Below are 22,577 nucleotides of genomic sequence, written 5' to 3' on the forward strand. Positions count from 1 at the left end.
AGGACTAGTTTCCTCAATATCCAATGTAATCAACATTTCTTTTAACAAGGAACAAATATACTCCATTTTAAATAAATAAGTTGATTTGTCAGTGTCAATATCTGAGGAAGGATCTTCTGAATCAGATAGATCCTCACCAGAGGAGGTTAATTCAGTATGTTGTCGGTCATTTGAAATTTCATCAACTTTATGAGAAGTTTTAAAAGACCTTTTACGTTTATTAGAAGGCGGGATGGCAGACAAAGCCTTCTAAATCGCATCAGCAATAAAATCTTTTATATTCACAGGTATATCATGTACATTAGATGTTGAAGGAACAACATGCATTGCACTATTACTGATGGGCACATTCTCTGCATGTAAAAGCTTATCATGACATCTATTACATACCACTGCTGGAGATCTAATCTCCACAAATTTACAACAAATGCACTTAGCTTTGGTAGAACTGTTATCAGGCAGCAGAGTTCCAACAGTGGTTTATGAGACAGGATCAGATTGAGATATCTTGCAAATGTAAGAGAAAAAACAACATATAAAGCAAAATTATCAATTTCCTTATATGGCAGTTTGAGGAATGGGAAAAAAATGCAAACAGCATGGCCCTCTGACATAGAAAAAGGCAAGAGGCATATAGGAAAGGGGTTTTTAAATAATGAAAATATTTGGTGCCAAGTATGACACACTCACGTCATTGAAGACGCAACCTTGTGCAAGAACTTGGCGTCAACTAAGACACCAGAAATGATGAATTTGCGTCATCGGCGGTACCTTCACGCCAAAAAAATTATTGCGTCAAGAATGACGCAATAAACACTTTGGCATTTTGCACCCTCGCGAGCCTAATTTTGCCCGCAAAATTTAATGAAAAAAGCTGTCTATTTGATAAAAGACTAAACCCCAGGTAAGAAAAATATTTCCTAAATATGTTTTTTCCCAAATATGAAACTGATATTCTTCAAAAGAAAATATACATAAACCTGACTCATGGCAAATATAAGTACAATACATATATTTAGAACTTTATATAAATATATAAAGTGCCAAACCATAGCTAAGAGTGTCTTAAGTAATGAAAACATACTTATTGAAAGACACCCATCCACATATAGCAGATAGCCATACCAGTACTGAAACTGTTATCAGTAGAGGTAATGGAATATGAGAGTACATTGTCGATCTGAATAAGGGAGGTAGGAGATTAATATCTATGACCGATAACAGAGAACCTATGAAATAGATCTCCCGTGAGGAAAACCATTGCCTTCACAACCCTCTGACATTCACTGTACTCTGAGAGGAACCGGGCTTCAAAATGCTGAGAAGCGCATATTAACGTAGAAATCTTAGCACAAACTTACTTCACCACCTCCATAGGAGGCAAAGTTTGTAAAACTGAATTGTGGGTGTGGTGAGTGGTGTATTTATAGGCATTTTGAGGTTTGGGAAACTTTGCCCCTCCTGGTAGGATTGTATATCCCATACGTCACTAGCTCATGGACAATTACATGAAAGAAATATGCTTTTCCACACAATTAAGAAATATAATGATCTCTTGTTATAATCAAAAATAAAATATAATTTTTATTATTATGCATTAAAAAGATAGCAGAAAAATACAACTTCTTTCTGCACTGTCACATAATTAAAAACTTTACATCTTTGTAACAGAATTAAATAGTGGTACGTTGAATGATTATTGCTGCTGTAAGAATAACACTGTATCAATACTGGGATACGAGAGGAGCGCTACATTATCTACATATGCTGTATTCTTGACTATAAAATTATAATATTGTACGTTAATTAAATAAATCTCCTAAGTGAGATGTGATCAACTAAGTAGCAGCATGGTCAGGATATTATCTAGCAGTTAGCAGTGGCGCCTATTAAGGTTGGGCGAAAATCTCACCTGTATGTATTGGGTACTTGTAAAGCATGGCTAATCAACTTAAGGGTCTCAAGGCGCTGCTCACCTCGGAAGGATGAAAGGCTGAGTGGACTTTGCTGTGGATTGAACTTGCAACCCTTGGTTTGCTACAGAGCTCAGCCACAGTGCATTAGCATGCTGAGCTATCTGTCCAGCACCTCCCCTTGTCTACTGATCCCTAGAAGTTGAGGACTAATACATGGCTAAATAAATTAAGTTCTAATATATATTGTTTTATATTTGTTAAACAAAAGGTGAGCTGGTTAAAATAACAAAAAGAGGATTGCTCATTGCTCAATTTTCATAACTAAAATACATGAAAGGGGCAAAATAAATAATAAAAATATATTGCAATGATTTTTAATTATGCATAACTAAACATTTTATTTAAAAATCTCAGGGTTTTTACTATCCCTTTAATCCCATCTGTATTGATTAATATTTAATACTTACCTTATTATTTAATTAGTTCATGCCTACATATATTCATATTTAATGGTAACACCATTTGATTCACAGTCACCTATTAGTGCACCAAGTTGATATCTTTATGCTGCTATAGATGGTGATGTCCAGTAGATGGCATATGGTGTCATCTCAATTTTCATCCAGTAGATGGCATTGTATAAATTGTTTTCATTCAATATGAATTTAAATAAAGCTACACCTTTAAATGTGTATTGACACTGTAGTACCTCTCTTATTTATATAGTCCAGTTGCTGATCCAGCAACATAGCATATTGAGTATGTATTTCCTACCAGTTATTCACCACTTATTTTGCATTAGCTTTACAATAAATACTATATATTATTGGATGTATAGAACTTTTAAAACTTTACTTACATTATTTATAACCAGACATGTTAATTTAAGCTTTACACCTAGAGGTTAGTCATTTTTACATGTTCATCAAATGAGCATTTTTTCTACTAGTTGAGTCTATGTTTATCTATAACTATAACTTACTATATATATATATATATATATATATATATATATATATATATATATATATATATATATATATATATATATATAGGCAAAGATTGGTGTATGTGCACTCTCACCAATGTCCAACAACTACCAGGGTGCTGTACGGTAAATGATAAAGAAGCAAAGAGAAGCACTCACTGGATTTTCATCAAAAAGTGACCAAAACTTTAATGTAGATTGTGACGTTTCGGGACAGCAATAGTCCCTTCCTCTGACAAACAAACACTGAACAAAAGCAGCCTTAAATAGGCTCCCAAATACACTCCCCTCAGGATCAGCCAATCCAGGCTGAATAATAAACACACCCATAAAGTGACCAATAAGAAAACATGATACAAAATTGTGTATGTGACTGTTATAACATAATCGACAAAAATGCTTTAAAAACAAATCCCCTTTGGGTCCCAATGCTGGTGGTCAAACCCCCTATCTGAAAGAAACATCCTATATAGTTGTCAATCGACTGAATTAATGAAATAAGTCATAAAATCATCTATTGTAATATAACCAATCAAACATTGGATTGCAAACTTGTATTGCGATAGGCTCCAATACGTCATTCCTGCTGTTACTAATCCGCCCCTTGTTGTCAGGGACGCAATCACCGGCACATCTATAATCAAAGAAAAGAACACTGTTACTGGTCCGCCCCTTCTTCCTAGGGACGCGATCACAAGCATAACTATAACCCACAAAGAAACACTCATCTCAATACACAGTAGCACATATCCTGCTACATTAATTATTACCTGCGCTTATATAGATAATATGTAGCCGATCGCCCTGTAAGAGAGCTATTTAAAATGTCAACAAAAATGATCCAATGGCAGAATGCCATGTCAGAAATTGGGCGTATATGCCTCAGAGTTAGATGTGCAGTGATCTAATACATCGTGATCAGAGCCATAATGGAAAATAAAACTAAAAATTGCAATCACCATGTTGTGAAATACATTAATATCAAAGCATATTGCTCAAATCGTTCTACATGTCACGCCGCAGCAATCGTATTATGGGATCACCATGAGTGAATTATCGGAGTATACATAAATCAAAAAAATCGTGCCCGCGAGTGTGTTTAACTAAACATATAAACATATAACATGATTTTACTTATAAGGCAACTCTTTAATAGCATCAGCAATCGTTTTATATATGTTTTACCATCTATAAAGAAGTGAGACAGAATTGGCCAATGGCTATGTGTCTAGCCCAAATGGGCGTGTGTTTAAAATATAATACCTAAAAGAGCCTATTGCTCAGACCCTTACATGGATTGCCACTTATATTCCATAATGCAATCCCTGTGTATGAAAGATAATCTCCGTGTGTGAAAATTAAAGGAGGACTGTAAGTAATTTGGCATGTGTCTAAAGAGAGTGAAACTAAAATTATCACCTAAAAGTGCATAAACATACAAAACAATGCATAAAAACCTATTAACCCCAACATGTCTCTGTCCCCATCTCGGGTATCTAGCTACACCCCAAAGGGAAAGAAGGGGGGGGAGTTTATCATGTGGAACAAAAAGAGAACTATATCATAAAGGGCATGACCAGACAGCAGAAGGATCCAATAGGAATCGTGTAAGCACTCCATGGAGTGATACACCACACAAAAGATACAATTAAAATAAAACCATTAAAAACAAAAATTGGCGCATAGAGAACTGACAAAGAACAGAAATTTCATATTGAAAAAATAATATCAAAAAGGGCTATTATCCAAGCAGATCTTAAAAATAACAAGGTATTTGAACAAGGTAATTATATTATAATGGTCTTAGCACCAAAGCTATTTAACCAAAAAACTGTATGGTGTCAGGCTATTTGCTTGGAATCTTATTTCCAAGGGAAGGAAGGCAAAAAAAAAAAAATCATTAGTGAGAAAAATTGAAAAATATAGAAATAATAAAATATATATGTATGGGATCAAAATCCGATCCAAAAATAAGCAAAAGAATTTTTTAGAAAAGGATCAAAAATTAGGTCTAAAATTGGATCGAATCAAAAAGGGCCCTGGTGATGGACTCATGGAGTCTCATCAGTGTAACTGCCGGATATCATGGACTCTCACAGAGGCTTAGATTCTCATAGGGACTCCTAAAGAATCATAAAAAACAAAAATCAAAAATCAAAAATCCAAAAACATCAAAAAACAAAAATCCAAAAACATAGTTCACAGGAAACATTGCCATCCAGTGTGGGTATTGAGTCCTCTGGGCTATATAGTCCCCAATTCATAAATCCATCTTGATTCCTTGCGTAATAGAAGATTACCCCTATTTCCTCCTCTTCTAGGGATTGGCACATGGTCAATGAGTCTAAATCTCAAATCATTGACTGAATGTCCCGCCTCCAAAAAATGTCTCGCCACCGGTTGATCCGCCTTGCCATTTCGTATTGCTAGTCTAATGCTGGATCTATGATTGGCCATCCTGGTTTTGGCGTCATCTGTCGTCTTACCAACATAGAACTTCCCACACGGGCAATTTAATAAATACACCACAAATTTCGTGGTGCAAGTGAGGAAATATCTGATGTTATAAGTTTTGTTACTTTCTGGATGATGGAAATGGGAACCAGTAAGCATCCCACTGCAGGTCACACAGCTGATACATTGATAGCAACCCTTTTTCTTTGTTTTTAACCACGTTTGTGATCCGCCATCAGGGTTAATGTCGGCCTTTACCAAAATATCTCTAAGGTTTTTGCCCCGTCTGAAACCTATTCTTGGTGGTTTCCAATCTTTGAATGGTAAAGTGTTGTCAGCTTCTATTAATTTCCATTCTTCTTTGACCATCCTAGTTAGTGGTACTACTTCAGGGGAATATGTGGTCACAAAAGTAAGTTGATTGGTGTTATCAGGCGGTTTAATAACTGCTGTGTCTCCAGTGTTTAATGCTTGAGTTTTCATATCCCGTAACTCTTTTGGTTTGTATCCCCTTTGAATAAAGCGTTTTGTCATCTCATGTAGTTGTTGTTCACATGTTGTTCTGTCATCATAATATATATATTCACTCTCTCTCTCTCTCTCTCTCTCTCTCTCTCTATATATATATATACACACACACACACACACACACACAGAGAAGCACATATATATTGGAAAATCACTGCAAAAAACAAGTTAATACCAGTCAGAGTTAATGTTCCAATAAAATGTAACAAAAGTAGGGAAACTCTGAATTTAAAGTCTTTCCCACCCCCTTAGGATCTGAACTGCATCATCAGTGATATTACTGATTACATCACACATGATATTACTGTTTATGGCATGCAATGCTTCCATTAGGAGAGAGTTTAAGTTTTGCATCTAAATATTGAGATAGATAGATAGATAGATAGATAGATAGATAGATAGATAGATAGATAGATAGATAGATAGATAGATGGATAGATATAGATGAATATATAGATATATAGATAAAAAATCTCACCTAGATATAAGTGTAAAATACTGTTTTATAAAAAAAATGTGGTTGGCTTTTACTTTCCCTTTGGGTCTTATGTAGATATAATGTGAAAGTCGTTATTTCTATTCTATAAACATTGCTTTATTTTAACTTAAACAAAAATCCTTATACCACCATTGGTGCAACAATGTTCTTTCTTGTAACATACATAGTAGATGAGGTTTAAAAAAGACAGAAGTCCACCGAGTTCAACCTACACAAATCTTAAAGAGACAGTCTACTACCAGAATTTGTATTGTTTGAAAAGATAGCTAATCCCTTTATTACCCATTGCATAACCAACACGGTTATATTAATATATTTTTTACCTCTGTAATTACCTTGTATCTAAGGTAACTCTCAGTGCTATTTAAAGTGTCAGTAAACCTTAAAAATAATGTTATATAATTCTGCACATAGTGCAGAATTATATAACATTATATTAGCCAAACATTGTAAAACATAATATACCCTTTTAATTTTTTTAATATAAAAGGCAGAATTATATAACATTATTTTTGAGGTTTACTGTCCCTTTAAGCTAATATAATGCACTTAGTTAAAGGCGCCTGTAGGGCTTAGAAACAAGTAGAGATTTAGAGTTTTAAAGGTTATAAGGTATATTCATATAACAATGTTGGCTGTGGAAAGATGGTGAATAAGTAGTAAAGGCGTTATCTATTTAATTTATTTACAATAAAAGCTCCAGTTGATCTTAAATTAATCCCATTAAAAAAGGTGACCCATTTAAAGCAGGCAATCATGTCCACAAATTCTGTTTCTAGTCAGAAATATATCTAAACCATTTTTAAATGTATCTAAGGTATTGGCATTTACTACCTCCTCAGGTAATGAGTTTTACAGTTTGATTGCTCTTACAGTGAAAAAACTTTACATTGCTGGAGATTAAATCTACTTTCTTCCAGCTTTAAAGTGTAACCTCTTGTCATAAACAATTTTCTTGGAATAAACAGAGCTTCTGCCATCTCTGTATATGAGCCTTGAATATTTTTATATAGAGTAATCATGCCACCTGTCAAGTGTCTTTTATTCTAGAGAAAATAGACCCAGTTTGACTAACCTCTCTTCATAGCTTAAATTCTCCATTCCCATTATTAGTTTTGTGGCCCTTCTTTGAACATTTTCTAAGTCTGCAATGTCCTTTGTGCATCCATCTTTAGCTTGTTATCCATTACTACTCCTAAATCCCTTACCTCATCTATTTTGCTAAGTCTTGTCCCTTTTAAATATTATGTTGCTGGCTAATTTTTACTTCCAAAATATAGAACCTTACATTTTCCAGTATTAAATCTCATTTTCCATTTACCTGCCCATTCTTCTAATTTTTGTAGATCCCCATGTAAAGCAATTTCCTGCAGCACTGATCTAATGACCTTACACAACTTTGTATCATCTGCAAAATAGAGATTTTAATATTTAATCCTTGCTCCAAGTCATTAATAAAAATATTAAAAAAGTACAGGGCCCAGTACTGATCCCTGGGGGACTCCACTGATTACCCTTGTCCAATCTGAGTATGATCTGTTTACTACTACTCGTTGCTCCCTGTCTTCCCTCCAGTTATTTATCCATGACCTAACATTTTCAGCTATTCCAAGTCCCTTAATTTTGTACATTAAAGTGATTGTAAAGTTCATCAATTTACTGCCCAGCATATATAATTATTCTTAAAAACAGGGGCACTTTCATTTATTAAAATGTTTAAAGACACTTAATTTGTAAAATAATTACCATTTAGTGATGGTAAACATCGCACCGTTCCTCCGCCCACATCTCATACTTTATTTAGCTGATAGATGACGAATCTGGCTTCATCCAATTGTTGCGTGCCCCACGAGCTGGATGCCAAAGGGGGCTTGCAACAATTGGATGAAGCCGGATTCGTCATCGATCAGCTAAATAAAGTATTAGATGCAGGCGGAGAAACGGCACAATGTTTACCATCACTAAATGGTAATTATTTTACAAATGAAGTGTCTTTGAAAATTTTAATGAATGAAACTGCCCCTGTTTTTAAAAATAATTTAATATACTGGGCAGTAAATTGATAAATTTTACTATTACTTTAATCTCTTATGTGCCTCTGTATCAAATGCCTTTGCAAAATCCGAGTATATCACATTAACAGTCTCTTCTTTATCTATATTTGTACTTCCTCATGTGAGTAGAACAAATACATATCTAATATTATAATAAATACAGTATAATGTGTCTCTCACATAACTCTGCTGCCACCATCTGCATAATGTTATCAATTATTCATTATACAAAGTATGAACAACTTGTAAATATTTTATTGACTGCAAGTATGGATATGATACACTGCATATTTTGCTGGCTGTTCTTTTCTCATAGATTATCTTTTGTGTCTGATATAAAACGTCAGCTGTTTATTACCTTTACACCATGAATATTTAAAGGGACAGTGTAATGTTTTCTCTCCTTTAATGTGTTAGTAAAAATCCATTTTACCTGGTGGAGTGTATTAAAGGGAGATAAAACCCCTAATTTTTCTTTCATGATTCAGATAGAACATCTTCCAATGTACGTCTATTATTACATTTTCTTTGTTTTCTTGTTATCCTTTGATGAAAAGTAGGAAGGTTAGTTCAGGAGTGTGCACGTGTCTGCAGAACTATATGGCAGCTGCCGCAGCAGTCTTGCTATACATTAGCAAGAGCCCAAGATGGCAGCACTATTTCATTTCATGTAGTGCCCCAGACATGTGCACACTGCCTATCTAGATATCTATTCAACAAAGAATAGCATGAGAACAGAAGTTAATTGGAAACTTTTTTTAAATTGTATTCACTATCTGAAAAATGAAAGAAAAAACTTGGGTTTCATGTCCCTTTAAATTGTTTACAAATTACCTTTATTTATTCACTTGAAATAGTTTATTTTCCTGTTGATTGAAACATATACTAAAATATTGCAGTAATGGCAACAGAAAGCTAATTAAAAAAGAAGCATCAGAATAAATAAACCTTGCAGTGGGTGTGGTAGAGAGAGCCCAGCCCTTATTAAAAGGGGTTCCTGCTCCAGCTTTAAATCAAATATGCTCTCCTCTTAAAGGGACAATAAACAGCTGACAGTAGCATGTTTACTACTTACCATGATATGGTTTTCCTCTTCCAATCTGTTCTCTTATTTTAACCCACTGCTGCCTGGTTAAAGGGACATTATACACTCATTTTTTCTTTGCATAAATGTTTTGTAGATAATCTATTTATAAAGCCCATAAAGGTTTTTTTTTAAATTAATGTATAGTTTTGCTTATTTTTAAATAACATTGCTCTGATTTTCAGACTCCTAACCAAGCCCCAAAGTTTTATGTGAATACGCTCGACTACCTACTCCAGCTTGCTCCTGTTTGTGTAAAGGGTCTTTTCATATGCAAAAGAAGGGGTAGGGGGGGAGTGTCTTATTTGCCACTTGCAGTGGGCTTTCCAGCTACCTTTTCAACAGAGCCAAACTGACAGCTTCTAAGTAAGTTTTTAAACGGTTTTATACTGGATTTTTATATCGGTATCTGTGCATCTTATTCTTTATAGTAGTGTCTATTACATGCAGTTATATGAAAATGAGTGTATACTGTCCCTTTAAGCTTCATGTCTTCATACTGGGCTCTGGCATCTTCAGGAACAATATAGAGTAATGCAGCCAAAAATGTGCAGCTCCTGTGATGTATTGTGCACACTAAACTGAACTGCAAAATACGGCTTGTCAGAAAAGACAACAATGTCACTGACCCATGGTTGTCATGCACATCCATTCCCCTGGGCAGATGACAACCACGTGACATCATCATGGGGGTCCCCCTTTCGATCCTGGGGACCCACCACACACTGCAGATGTGGAGACTACAGTCTCCTTCCTCATCAGAGGCTCCTGTTGGGACAGCACCTGATGTCACCACTAGTGCTTGTAATGCATCACAAGGGGGCGGAGACATCCTGCATCATCAGTAAATTCCATTATACAAGTTTGGGTCTTGGGGGAAGGCTTTGCAAGCCCATATTTCAGCCCACAGAGCACTTTAGAGAGACAAAAGACCCCTCATTTGATAGAGAGGGATCAGCTTTTCGAGGAGTAACTTGTTTCTGTAAAATGCAGGTACAAATATAATTTGTGTGGGTGCCTTACAGAAACTCCCTCTTGCAAAGTTTTTTGCGGCGGGTAGTGACCGTATGACAAGTTGAAAGCTGATTATATATAGATATAGATATATAGCGATATACTGTATATAGTAATATCTATTTTAAAATAATTAGAACATATTCAACTATGTGAAGAATATTGGAATGTGAAATATTAACAGTACAAATAGTTTATTAAATATGAATATTGTATAAATATGATTGTTCATGCTTTCAGGTACTTGACTGCAAAATGCTCCAATGGACATATATTTTTATTATATATATATATATATATACATATGTATGGATAAAGTCAGATATCCGGGTAATTCTAGGATTACCCAGTTAAAACTGACATAACCTAGCGGCTGTGGGTAAAACCAAATGTAAGATCATATATCAGGCTTTACTCGGATAATCCTAGGATTGCCCAAACGCTTCTGGATAAAGCCCATCTACACATTTTTTTTGAGGCTCTGCCTGGGGGGTTCAAGGGGGGCGACCCGCCGATCCTCTGGCATCCACCCCATGTGAGCCTTGGGGTATGAGGTGTACAAGGGGGGCTTCACTGTCCTTGAACCCCTCAGGTGGAGGCAAAAAAGATAGTGAATATGGGAAATTACAGCGCATTGTGTTTGATGCAGTGATTTGCAAGAACTATTGTCTTCAAAGGACAAAAATAGTCTTCCAGAAGCATTTGGGTAATCCTAGGATTACCCGGGTAAACCTCGATGTATTATCTTACATTGGGCTTTACCCACAGCCACTGGGTAATGTCAGTTTTACCCGGGTAATCATAGGATTACCCGATATCTGACTTAACCCGCAACATATACATATGTATTTTTGTGTTTAAATGTGTATATATGTCTGTTATACATAAATACATATGTACCCAGAATCATACACACACACACATATATATATATATACACACATATAATTTGACATGTATAAGTAACACCAGAGACCTCATATCTTTAAGCCCTTATTCCGTTTTTATGCATTTTTTAAAAATATATTTTTATTAGACAGTGTTAATATGAGTGTAACTCTACTTTTATATGTAATTTTTATGTGTTTTGCGTAACAGTTAACCAGAGCTCTGAAGTTGCACTATCCCTAAATTCAATTGCGCTCAAGCGAACACATTTACTTTGCACTTGTAATACGTTTGCTACTTCCGACACGCACAAAGAGCCGCAATAAACCCCTTATTGCTCGAGCGCAACAGTTAGCAGACCACTTGTAATCTAGCCCATAGTGGATCATCTGTTTGTGATCTTTTTGCCATTAAGACAAGAGGCAAGGTTGTCCTATGTCTCTATCCATGTTTGCCAAATCTCTATTTTCATCTCTACAAGTAACAAAATTGTTTATATCTATGTCTTTTTTTATTTTTTTAATCTGAGCATTGTTTTATTGATCATGTGCAAAATTGAAAGTCCTTTTTTTTATTGTTACAGACGTGACATCCAGCACTTTGGCGTTAAGGTCTGTATCATAGAGCCAGGATTCTTTAAGACAGCAGTAACAGATCTGGACTCCATTGAGAGATCGCTGCAGAAACTTTGGGATCAAATGCCACCAGAGACTAAGAGGAGCTATGGGGAAACCTACTTCCAGCAGTGTATGTTTCTTTAAAGTAGTTACACATAATCATCAACACCTAGCTAAAGTCAGTTGTTTAGTTAATCAAACAAAACAGGGCATAAGTTTACATGCTGATTCATAAGGTGCTGTGGAACCTACTCTTGCTTGAGATTGCTCATTAGGGGAGGATTTAAAGGTTAGAATGATGATCTGATCATAGGCTGGATGGGATGAAGACTATGATGGGCACAGTAGAGATGAAATAGGGTACTGTATATCCATTCGATTATTGATGAAGTATGTAGTAGCTATTAGGATACTACGTAAAACACATTTCTGAAAAAGTGAATGTTTAAAGAGTATTTAAATATTTTAGGTTTAGGAGAACCTGATAGTACAAGGACATTTCCTATGGTAGGTATAACACACAAACGTCTTGCAGTTGGTTGCAGAAGTATATTGTGAAAAGAGCACAGAGGTTGGATAAACCAGAGATACAAGGTAGAGAAAGGTTTTTTAGAGCTTTGTAAGTTAAGGTAAATATTTTTAACTGGTGCTAATGGAAGACAGTACATGGACTGTCAGAATGGAGTAGATGATACAGAACGATGTGTAAGGTAGCTTAGTCTTTCAGAGTTATTTAAAATTGATGGGAAGGAGAAAATGGGAGGACGTTTAATAAGGTGTTGTGGTTAGAAGTTTTTTTTCACGTTTTTTTCACGTTCGCTTGGGTTAAAAATGGACAGATTTTGTAGATGTCTGCAGGTGATTATGGAAGGATTTAGGAAGATTGGATATGAGGGGGTGAGTCAGTTATGACTTCATGAAAGAAGATACAAGGGTTTGGCATGATTGTTGCTACATCAAAAGTAAAGAAGATGGAGCTGTGCTAGCAGGGGACATTAGTAATATGTAGATATGTGCATGGCGAAAAAATTCGGTTCGAATCGATTCAGAATTTTTCGAATTTCGGTTCGGATCGATTCGAATTCAGAAAATTTTGAATCGATTCGGTTCGGTTTCGTTTCGAATTCGAAGAAATTCTGCTGGATTCGGTTCGATTCGGTTCGGTAATTCGGAATTTCGGTAAGTGTTAGGTGGGATTAGACTAGTATTATGTACTGTATATTAGGTGTAACCCATAGCAGAGTGATATAACCTAATATACTGTACAATACTAGTGTAATCCATGGCCATCCGAATTTACCGAATAAATCCGAACTAATTCGGATTTATTCGGTAAATTCGGCAGTATTTTAATTCGGAAATTCGGTTCGATCCGAATCTCCGAATTTTCCGAATCGATCCGAAATGAATTGCACACATCTAGTAATATGGGAGATCAGAGAAAAACACGGCAGGCACTCGGTCCCAGTAATATCTCTGGCTTTGAGATGTTTATTTTCAGGTGATATTTTCAAGTGATCAACTTTCATGGAAGAAATCTTTTATATGTATTTGCTGGTGTAATAAAAGGTGAGAGATCTAGTGGTTGAAATATTGATTTGGGTGTAATCAGCATATAGAGTGCATTGTATTCCAAATTAACTCACTTACAAAAGGAAAATAGAGGGTAGAGGGCCCGGAAGAGCACCTTGAGTTACAAGACAGTGGAGAGGAAGAACTATTGTAATGGACTCTTTAGAGAGATGTAACTTGAATAATATAGACATAATATCATTAAAGCAAGTGAGGTAATGGTTTGCAAGATTGGATGGTCGACTGTGTTAAAAACAGCTTAGCAGTCACAGAGACTATGTTTCAAGAGAAATCCTCCTGTTTGGCAGTTATTTTATGTGGTCATTTTTGGGGCTAATGCATTTTTACAAATTCTTTGTATGTTAAGAGTTTTTCTTATCTATGACTTTAAGCAGACTAGTGAGTCTTTTTCTAAGTTATAATCAGGGGTAACACTGCAGGGGTCTCAGAGGTCTCAATTGAGACCAGGCCAACACTTCTAGGGGGGCCAGCTTTAATGTTACTACAGTGGGGGTGCTGGTGGGTCCAGAGCTCAACCTGCAACATTATTGGCTTATTTTTGTATTCCCATGCAAAACAAGGCCCACAGTGTTTGAATTTGCATTTACAAATATGGAAGGGCACTAGCAGGGACTAACCAAAAGGGAAGTATGCACAGAAGTGTACAGGAAAACAGGTCCTCTTGCTCCTATGTGGTGCCAGCTAATGCAAAGGGGGACCCGCCACAATCTTTGCCCAGGGACCCAGTGAGGTCTAGGTAGGTCACTGCTGGTTATATATTATGGCATTTTTACAGCCTTTACCTACAGAGCATCAAAGGCGGCAATGGAAACACATTTTTAGGTTTTATGGAAGTGGTAAAAATTTAATTTAGAGATTAATTTATATAGTAATTAGAGATTAATGTATCAAGAATAGTTTTAAGCACATTGAGATGATCTCTTCTGGATGTGTGCATAGTGGGTATTAGGATGTTAAGTGGTGCATGCCTCTGAATAAATTCATTTTAGAAGATTTATTAAAGGGACACTAAAGTAAAAATTTAATTTCCATGATTCAGGTAGAGGGCTAGATTGCAAATGGTGAGCTAAAGTTAGTGCGGGTTACGATGAGCAATATTGCAACCACTCTAACTTGTGTGCATATTACAAGTTGAAAGTAAACGGGTGTGCGCTTGAGCGCAAACAGAATTTGCACTTGTCTGGTTAGTGCGACTGAAGACCTAGTGTAACGTATAAGGGGTAAAAAAATGTGCACCAAATACAACATAAATACATGTAAATAAAGTGTTACACTAATATATACAGTTTCTGATAAAAAAAAGTATTCACATAAATATTAATACAAACATTTTATAAGAGTTAAAAGTTATTTATTTGACTGGAAAGGGCTATAATATGTATGTATGTATATATCAGTGATGTGCAGTGAGGTCAGAGGCTGGTGAGGCACTAGATATGATACGCCGGAGAAACACATGTACAGAGGGCCGCAAGTACCCACAACAGGGCAGGTTTAAATGATAGCTGAACCAGTGCACAGGTGACATAATCAGTTGATGGGTGAGAGCAAGTTAGTAACCACTGAGTTACTGATCAGCTGATTACTTCACCTGTGCACTGATTCAGCTATAATGAAAACCTGGCCTGTTGGGGGTACTTGAGGACCATTGTTGAGAAACACTGCACTAAAGCACCAGCTCATCGGAAATGTATTGATTACCTGGAGAATAAAGCACACATACTCTGCTCACTGACACCCACACACACTCTGCTCACATACACACTCACACAATTCTGTGGCACAGTGCCAGTTACTAAGCAATTAGAATGATACACAATCTCTTCTCTACTCACTACTGTATTGTAAAAATAGAAATAATTTACCATACAAGTTTTACACAAAGTTATCAATGCTGCCAACACAGCTGCTGCAATATGGTGTTCATATGCACGTGCACATCCCACTTAGGTATGCTCTTCAACAAAGGACACCAAAGGATACCAAAAGAATTAAGTACATAATAATAAAAGTAAAATAGAAAGTTTATTTATTTATTTTTTGTGTGCAATTTCTATCTGAATGATGGAAATGTTATTATGACTTTCATGTTCCTTTCAAAAACTAATTTGATTTGCTGACATGGGGCCAGTAACAGTTGATGCTAATTCTCAAAATATAAATAACTAGAAAAGTCAATTAAAATAGCATGCTCTACCTCAATCATGAAAGTTTAATTTTAAATGTCTCCCTTTGACTATGTGTTTAACCAGTTACTTTACAGTGGCATTATTTCTAAAAACATTTAACAACTGCAATAATTAATGTATTTTTTAAATGACTCATTATCTCCTTTTCATTAATATAAACTTGTATAAAAGCAGCACATATTAAAAACACAATGCAACAGCTTTCAATTGATTTGTGAATTACAAGTTAACAGCAGTCGTTAAATAAATGGAGACACAGAGAAAAAGAAAAATAGATACTGCATCCTCTGACTGAACAGACATAACATATATGGAGTGTCAGGATAGGTAAAGTCCAGAGTTAGACCCAAATGCTAGAATGAGGTAAATAACACCCTAGCACAGTGAGTATATACCAGGACCTGACCCTGCGACAGCTGTAGTTTGATATACTCACAGTAATAGACTGGAAGATGATACAGCAGGGTCAGGAGAAGAAACTTCGTGAAGAAGGGGTTAACCAATAGAGTAATCAGGCAAGCAATGTCCAGCAATGTGTAATCAGGCAGGTAAGGGTTAACCAATAGAATAGTCAGGCAAGCAATGTCCAGCAACGTGTAATCAGGCAGATAGGGTTAACCAATAGAGTAGTCAGGTAAGCAATGTCCAGCAACGTGTTATCAGGCAGGTAGGGGTTAACCAATAGAGTAGTCAGGTAAGCAATGTCCAGCAACGTGTTATCAGGCAGGTAGGGGTTAACCAATAGAGTAGTCAGGTAAGCAGTGTCCAGCAACGTGTTATCAGGCAGGTAGGGGTTAACCAATAGAGTAGTCAGGTAAGCAGTGTCCAGCAACATGTTATCAGGCAGGTAGGGGTTAACCAATAGAGTAGTCAGGTAAGCAGTGTCCAGCAACGTGTTATCAGGCAGGTAGGGGTTAACCAATAGAGTAGTCAGGTAAGCAGTGTCCAGCAACGTGTTATCAGGCATCATTCTATCTGAATGATGGAAATGTTATTATGACTTTCATGTTCCTTTCAAAAACTAATTTGATTTGCTGACATGGGGCCAGTAACAGTTGATGCTAATTCTCAAAATATAAATAACTAGAAAAGTCTATTAAAATAGCATGCTCTACCTCAATCATGAAAGTTTAATTTTAAATGTCTCCCTTTGACTATGTGTTTAACCAGTTACTTTACAGTGGCATTATTTCTAAAAACATTTAACAACTGCAATAATTAATGTATTTTTTAAATGACTCATTATCTCCTTTTCATTAATATAAACTTGTATAAAAGCAGCACATATTAAAAACACAATGCAACAGCTTTCAATTGATTTGTGAATTACAAGTTAACAGCAGTCGTTAAATAAATGGAGACACAGAGAAAAAGAAAAATAGATACTGCATCCTCTGACTGAACAGACATAACATATATGGAGTGTCAGGATAGGTAAAGTCCAGAGTTAGACCCAAATGCTAGAATGAGGTAAATAACACCCTAGCACAGTGAGTATATACCAGGACCTGACCCTGCGACAGCTGTAGTTTGATATACTCACAGTAATAGACTGGAAGATGATACAGCAGGGTCAGGAGAAGAAACTTCGTGAAGAAGGGGTTAACCAATAGAGTAATCAGGCAAGCAATGTCCAGCAACGTGTAATCAGGCAGGTAAGGGTTAACCAATAGAATAGTCAGGCAAGCAATGTCCAGCAACGTGTAATCAGGCAGATAGGGTTAACCAATAGAGTAGTCAGGTAAGCAATGTCCAGCAACGTGTTATCAGGCAGGTAGGGGTTAACCAATAGAGTAGTCAGGTAAGCAATGTCCAGCAACGTGTTATCAGGCAGGTAGGGGTTAACCAATAGAGTAGTCAGGTAAGCAGTGTCCAGCAACGTGTTATCAGGCAGGTAGGGGTTAACCAATAGAGTAGTCAGGTAAGCAGTGTCCAGCAACATGTTATCAGGCAGGTAGGGGTTAACCAATAGAGTAGTCAGGTAAGCAGTGTCCAGCAACGTGTTATCAGGCAGGTAGGGGTTAACCAATAGAGTAGTCAGGTAAGCAGTGTCCAGCAACGTGTTATCAGGCAGGTAGGGGTTAACCAATAGAGTAGTCAGGTAAGCAGAGTCCAGCAACGATATCAGGCAGGTAGGGATAAGGGTTCAGGATAAGCAGGCACAGATTCAGAATATCCAAAGATAAATTTGTACTCACAGAGCCCACGAGTAAAACAAACAGGCACCGATGAGAGGAGACGCCGGAATAAGAAGGCCTCCTGACGTCATCGGAAGGCCGACAGGAACAGGGTTGCTAAGCAACCAATGAAAGTGCTACCGCGCTGAGCCAGAGGAAGCGATCAGCAGCAGTGATCGCGACAGTGCCCCCACCTCAAGGACCCCTCCGGGAAACACGAACAGGCTTTGAAGGATTCTGGGCGTGGAATTGTTTGATCAAAGCAGAGGCACGGACATGAGAAGCAGGTTCCCAAGAACTTTCAGTGATGGGATATCCCTTCCAATGGACCAAATAGTACAGACGGTTACCCCTTAATCTGGAATCAAGAATGTGACTGATCTCAAATTCTGAAGCACCATCCACAAGGAACGGAGAGGGAACTCTACATTTGATGGAAAACCGGTTAGAGACTGCTGGTTTAAGGAGAGATACGTGAAAGACAGGGTGAATCTTCAAGTTGTCTGGTAAAGCCACCCTGTAGGCAGTAGAACATACCTTGGAAACAATCCTGAATGGTCCGATGTATTTGGGACCCAGTTTAGCACAGGGTTGTTTGAGTCGGATGAATCTGGTGGAAATCCAAACCTTGTCTCCAGCCCGAAAAGAGGGCGCCTTCCGGCGTCTGCGATCAGCAAATCGTTTGTACTTGTAAGTAGAGAGAAGAAGGATTTCCCGAATCTCCTTCCAGTGTTTACAAAGACTTCTCACTGTACGATCTGCTCCAGGAACTCCAGAACCTCCCGAAGACATAGGAAAAGTTCTAGGTTCGAATCCATAGGCTGCCTTGAAAGGAGAAGTCTGTAAAGAAGAGTTGAAGCGGGAATTGTAAGCAAGTTCTGCTAAAGGAAGAAGTTGAGACCAATTGGAGTGCTGATGATTAACATAGTGCCTGAGATAGGACTCAAGAGATTGATTTACCCGCTCAGTTTGACCGTTGGACTGAGGATGATGTGCAGTAGAAAGAGATATGGTAACTCCAAACTGTTTGCACAGAGATTTCCAAAATCTCGAGACAAATTGAACTCCTCGATCAGAAACGATGTCCAAAGGAAAACCATGTAATCTGGTGATATGTAGAATAAACAAATCAGCGAGTTTCTGGGCCAATGGTAATCCAGTTAAAGGAACAAAGTGAGCTGCTTTGGAAAACCTGTCTACCACAACCCATATGGTCTTGTTTCCGGCAGAATTAGGAAGATCTGTAATAAAGTCCATGGAAACATGAGACCAGGGATAGTACGGAACAGGCAGAGGTTGTAAGAGCCCAAGAGGTAATGATGAAGATTGTTTATTTGAGGTACAGGAATTACAAGCTGCAACATAATCCTTGACATCTTTGCCCATGGAAGGCCACCAGACATGTTGTTTGAGTCTCCACATAGTATTACGTACTCCTGGATGTCCAGACAGAACATTATCATGAGCCCAACAAAGGAGTTTTAGGCGGAAGTCAGTAGGTACAAATAAGATCCCAGGAGGTATGTTATAAGAAGAAGGAACAGAAGTTTGAGCAGATTGTAATGCTTGTAAAGGAAACGAAGATAACTGAGCCAGAACTTTAGCAGGGCGAAGAATGGGTTCAGAATCCAGAAATGTAGAATCTGAAGCCAGAAATTGTCTAGATAAAGCGTCTGCTTTCGTATTCTTAGAGCCAGGAATATAAGAGAGGACAAAATTAAATCTGGAGAAGAACAGAGCCCATCGGGCTTGACGTGAGTTGAGGCGTTTGGCAGTATGAAGATACAGAAGATTTTTATGGTCTGTGAGTATAAGAAATGGTTGAACAGTGCCTTCAAGCAGATGTCTCCATTCTTCCAAAGCCATTTTAATAGCTAACAGTTCTTTGTTTCCAACGTCATAATTCAGTTCGGAAGTATTGAACTTCTTGGAGAAAAATCCCACAGGAAGAATTTTGCTAGAAATAGGATTTCGTTGAGATAGTACTGCCCCAGCAGCAATCAGAGAAGCATCCACTTCAAGAATGAATTGAAGAGTAGGATCAGGATGGCAAAGAATGGGAGCCGAAGTAAATGTAGACTTTAGAGATTCGAATGCCTGTAAAGCTAGATCAGACCAATGCTTGCAATCCTGACCCTTTCTAGTAAGAGCAGTAAGGGGTGCCGTGATGTTAGAAAAGTCCTTTATGAACTTACGATAGTAATTGGCAAATCCCAGGAACCTTTGAAGAGATTTCAAGGAAGTAGGTCTAGGCCAGTCTAGGATAGCCGACAGTTTGTCAGAATCCATCTTGAATCCAGACGGAGAAATAATGTAACCCAAGAAAGGAATAGATTCTTGATGGAAAGAACACTTTTCAAGCTTGGCAAAGAGAAAATTATCACGTAATCTCTGGAGTACTAATGTAACATGATGAATGTGATCCTGTACAGTCCGGGAATAAATCAGAATATCATCAAGATAGATAATAACGAATTGATTAAGATAGTCTCTGAATATTTCATTAACGAAATGCTGGAAAACTGCAGGGGCATTGTATAACCCAAAAGGCATAACTAAATATTCGTAGTGTCCAAACCTAGTGTTGAAGGCAGTTTTCCACTCGTCCCCTTTACGGATTCTGACCAGATTATATGCCCCACGAAGATCCAATTTGGAAAAGATGAAAGCACCCTGGAGACGATCAAATAATTCGGGAATGAGAGGAAGTGGATAAGAATCCTTGATTGTAATTTGATTAAGAGCCTGATAATCAATGCAAGGACGAAGACCTCCATCTTTCTTTTCCACAAAGAAGAAACCTGCCCCTACTGGAGAAGAAGAAGGGCGGATAAAACCTCGAGCCAAATTATCCTTGATATATTCCTCAAGTGAAACATTTTTTTGACGAGAAAGTGGGTAAGTTTTACCCTGCGGTAGAGGTGCTCCTGGTAATAAGTCAATGGGACAATCAAAGGTGCGGTGAGGAGGTAATACTTCAGCATCTTTTTTGGAAAAGACATCACAAAAAGAGTGATATTGTTCAGGCAAAGAATCAGGAACGTCCAACACTGCCACAACAGTACTAGAAGTCTTGGGAGCATTCCGTAGACACTGTGTGAAACAAGAAGATCCCCAAGCAAACAAGCTCTCCTTTAGACCAGGAAAAAACTGGATCATGTAGTTGAAGCCATGGAAGTCCCAAAATGAGAGGAAACTGTGGGGAAGAGATGATGTCAAAACGAATGGTTTCGTAATGAAGTACTCCTACAGACATGAGTAGAGGGATGGTAGAATATCGAATGAAACCAGAACCTAAGGGTTGACCACTGACAGTAGTGACTAATAGTAATTAATTGGCTCTTGGAAAGCAAAGGAATACGAAAAGCATTGAAAAACTCAGAATCCATAAATATTCCTGCAGCTCCAGAGTCGATGAGTGCTTGAGCCTGAAATTTGGTGTTGCCAAAGCAGATAGTAACCGGAACAAACAGCTTGGGATTGAGGGAAGAAAAAGAACTTTGGCTTAACTCAGCCCCTCTTCCTGGAGTTAAGCCCTGGCTTTTACTGGACGAGTTGGACAATCTTTTAACATATGCCCCTTAATACCGCAGTAAAGACATAGTTCCAGATTACGCCTCCTGAGACGTTCAGCTTCGGATAATTTAATAGCACCAACCTCCATGGGTTCACTTGACTCAGGGATAGAAGCATTTGGAGTAGGAAGTTTTGGAGAATGAGGCATAGGACAATAGGAAGGTCTGATAAAGGATCTTCTGTTACGGTCACGTTCATGGAGACGCTCAGAGTAGCGGGCATCAAGCTTAATCCATAGGTTGATAAGATCTTCAAGAGAATCGGGAAGATCCCTATAAACCAGTTCATCTTTCAAACGATCACAAAGACCTTTACGAAATGCTGCACGTAGTGCCCCATGATTCCACATAGTTTCAGCAGCTAAAGTCCGGAATTCTATAGCGTATTGTGCTACGGAAAGAGATCCTTGTCTTAAATCTAAAAGTCCTGCTTCAGCCGCCGCTGATCTACCAGGTTTATCAAACACCGAAGAAAATATAGATACAAAAGTGTCAATATCCTGGAGCAAAGGATCATCTTTTTCCAACAGTGGAGAAACCCAAGCCAGGGCTTTACCTTTCATAAGAGAAATTAAAAAGGTGATCTTGGAGGAAGAGGAAACAAACATCTGAGGATTATTTCTGAAGTGAAGGCGGCACTGATTAAGAAATCCTCGACAGTCTTCAGGATTGCCATCATATTTATCCGGTAGTGGAATTCTAGGAATAAATTGTTCTGCAGGTTGTGGCGGATTAAACGCAGGGTTAGAGCTGGCCACAGGAACAACAGGTGTTGCTGAGACTTGAGAAGGAGGAGAAAGGTTATGCAAAAGAGCAGTTATTTGATCCAATTTAGAATCCAGGGATTGCAGGTGTGCAGAGTGGGTTCCAAGAAGCTGTCCCTGTAGAGCCACAGCTCTGGATAACTCACCAGGGTCCATTATATGGCCTGTTTGTAATGTCAGGATAGGTAAAGTCCAGAGTTTGACCCAAATGCTAGAATGAGGTAAATAACACCCTAG

General features: G+C 37.6%; 1 protein-coding gene across 1 annotated transcript in view; it reads left to right on the forward strand.

Moving 5' to 3' along the window:
* The window catches only part of RDH5 (retinol dehydrogenase 5), a 100,585-nt gene that overhangs the window by 62,312 nt on the left and 15,696 nt on the right, over positions 1–22,577 (forward strand). Inside the window, exon 4 of the mRNA XM_053704963.1 lies at positions 12,009–12,172. Within this exon, the coding sequence (XP_053560938.1) occupies positions 12,009–12,172 (164 nt within the window). The remainder of the gene's footprint in view (positions 1–12,008; positions 12,173–22,577) is intronic.

This window comes from Bombina bombina, chromosome 3, assembly GCF_027579735.1.
Source record: "Bombina bombina isolate aBomBom1 chromosome 3, aBomBom1.pri, whole genome shotgun sequence".
Lineage (NCBI taxonomy): Eukaryota > Metazoa > Chordata > Amphibia > Anura > Bombinatoridae > Bombina > Bombina bombina.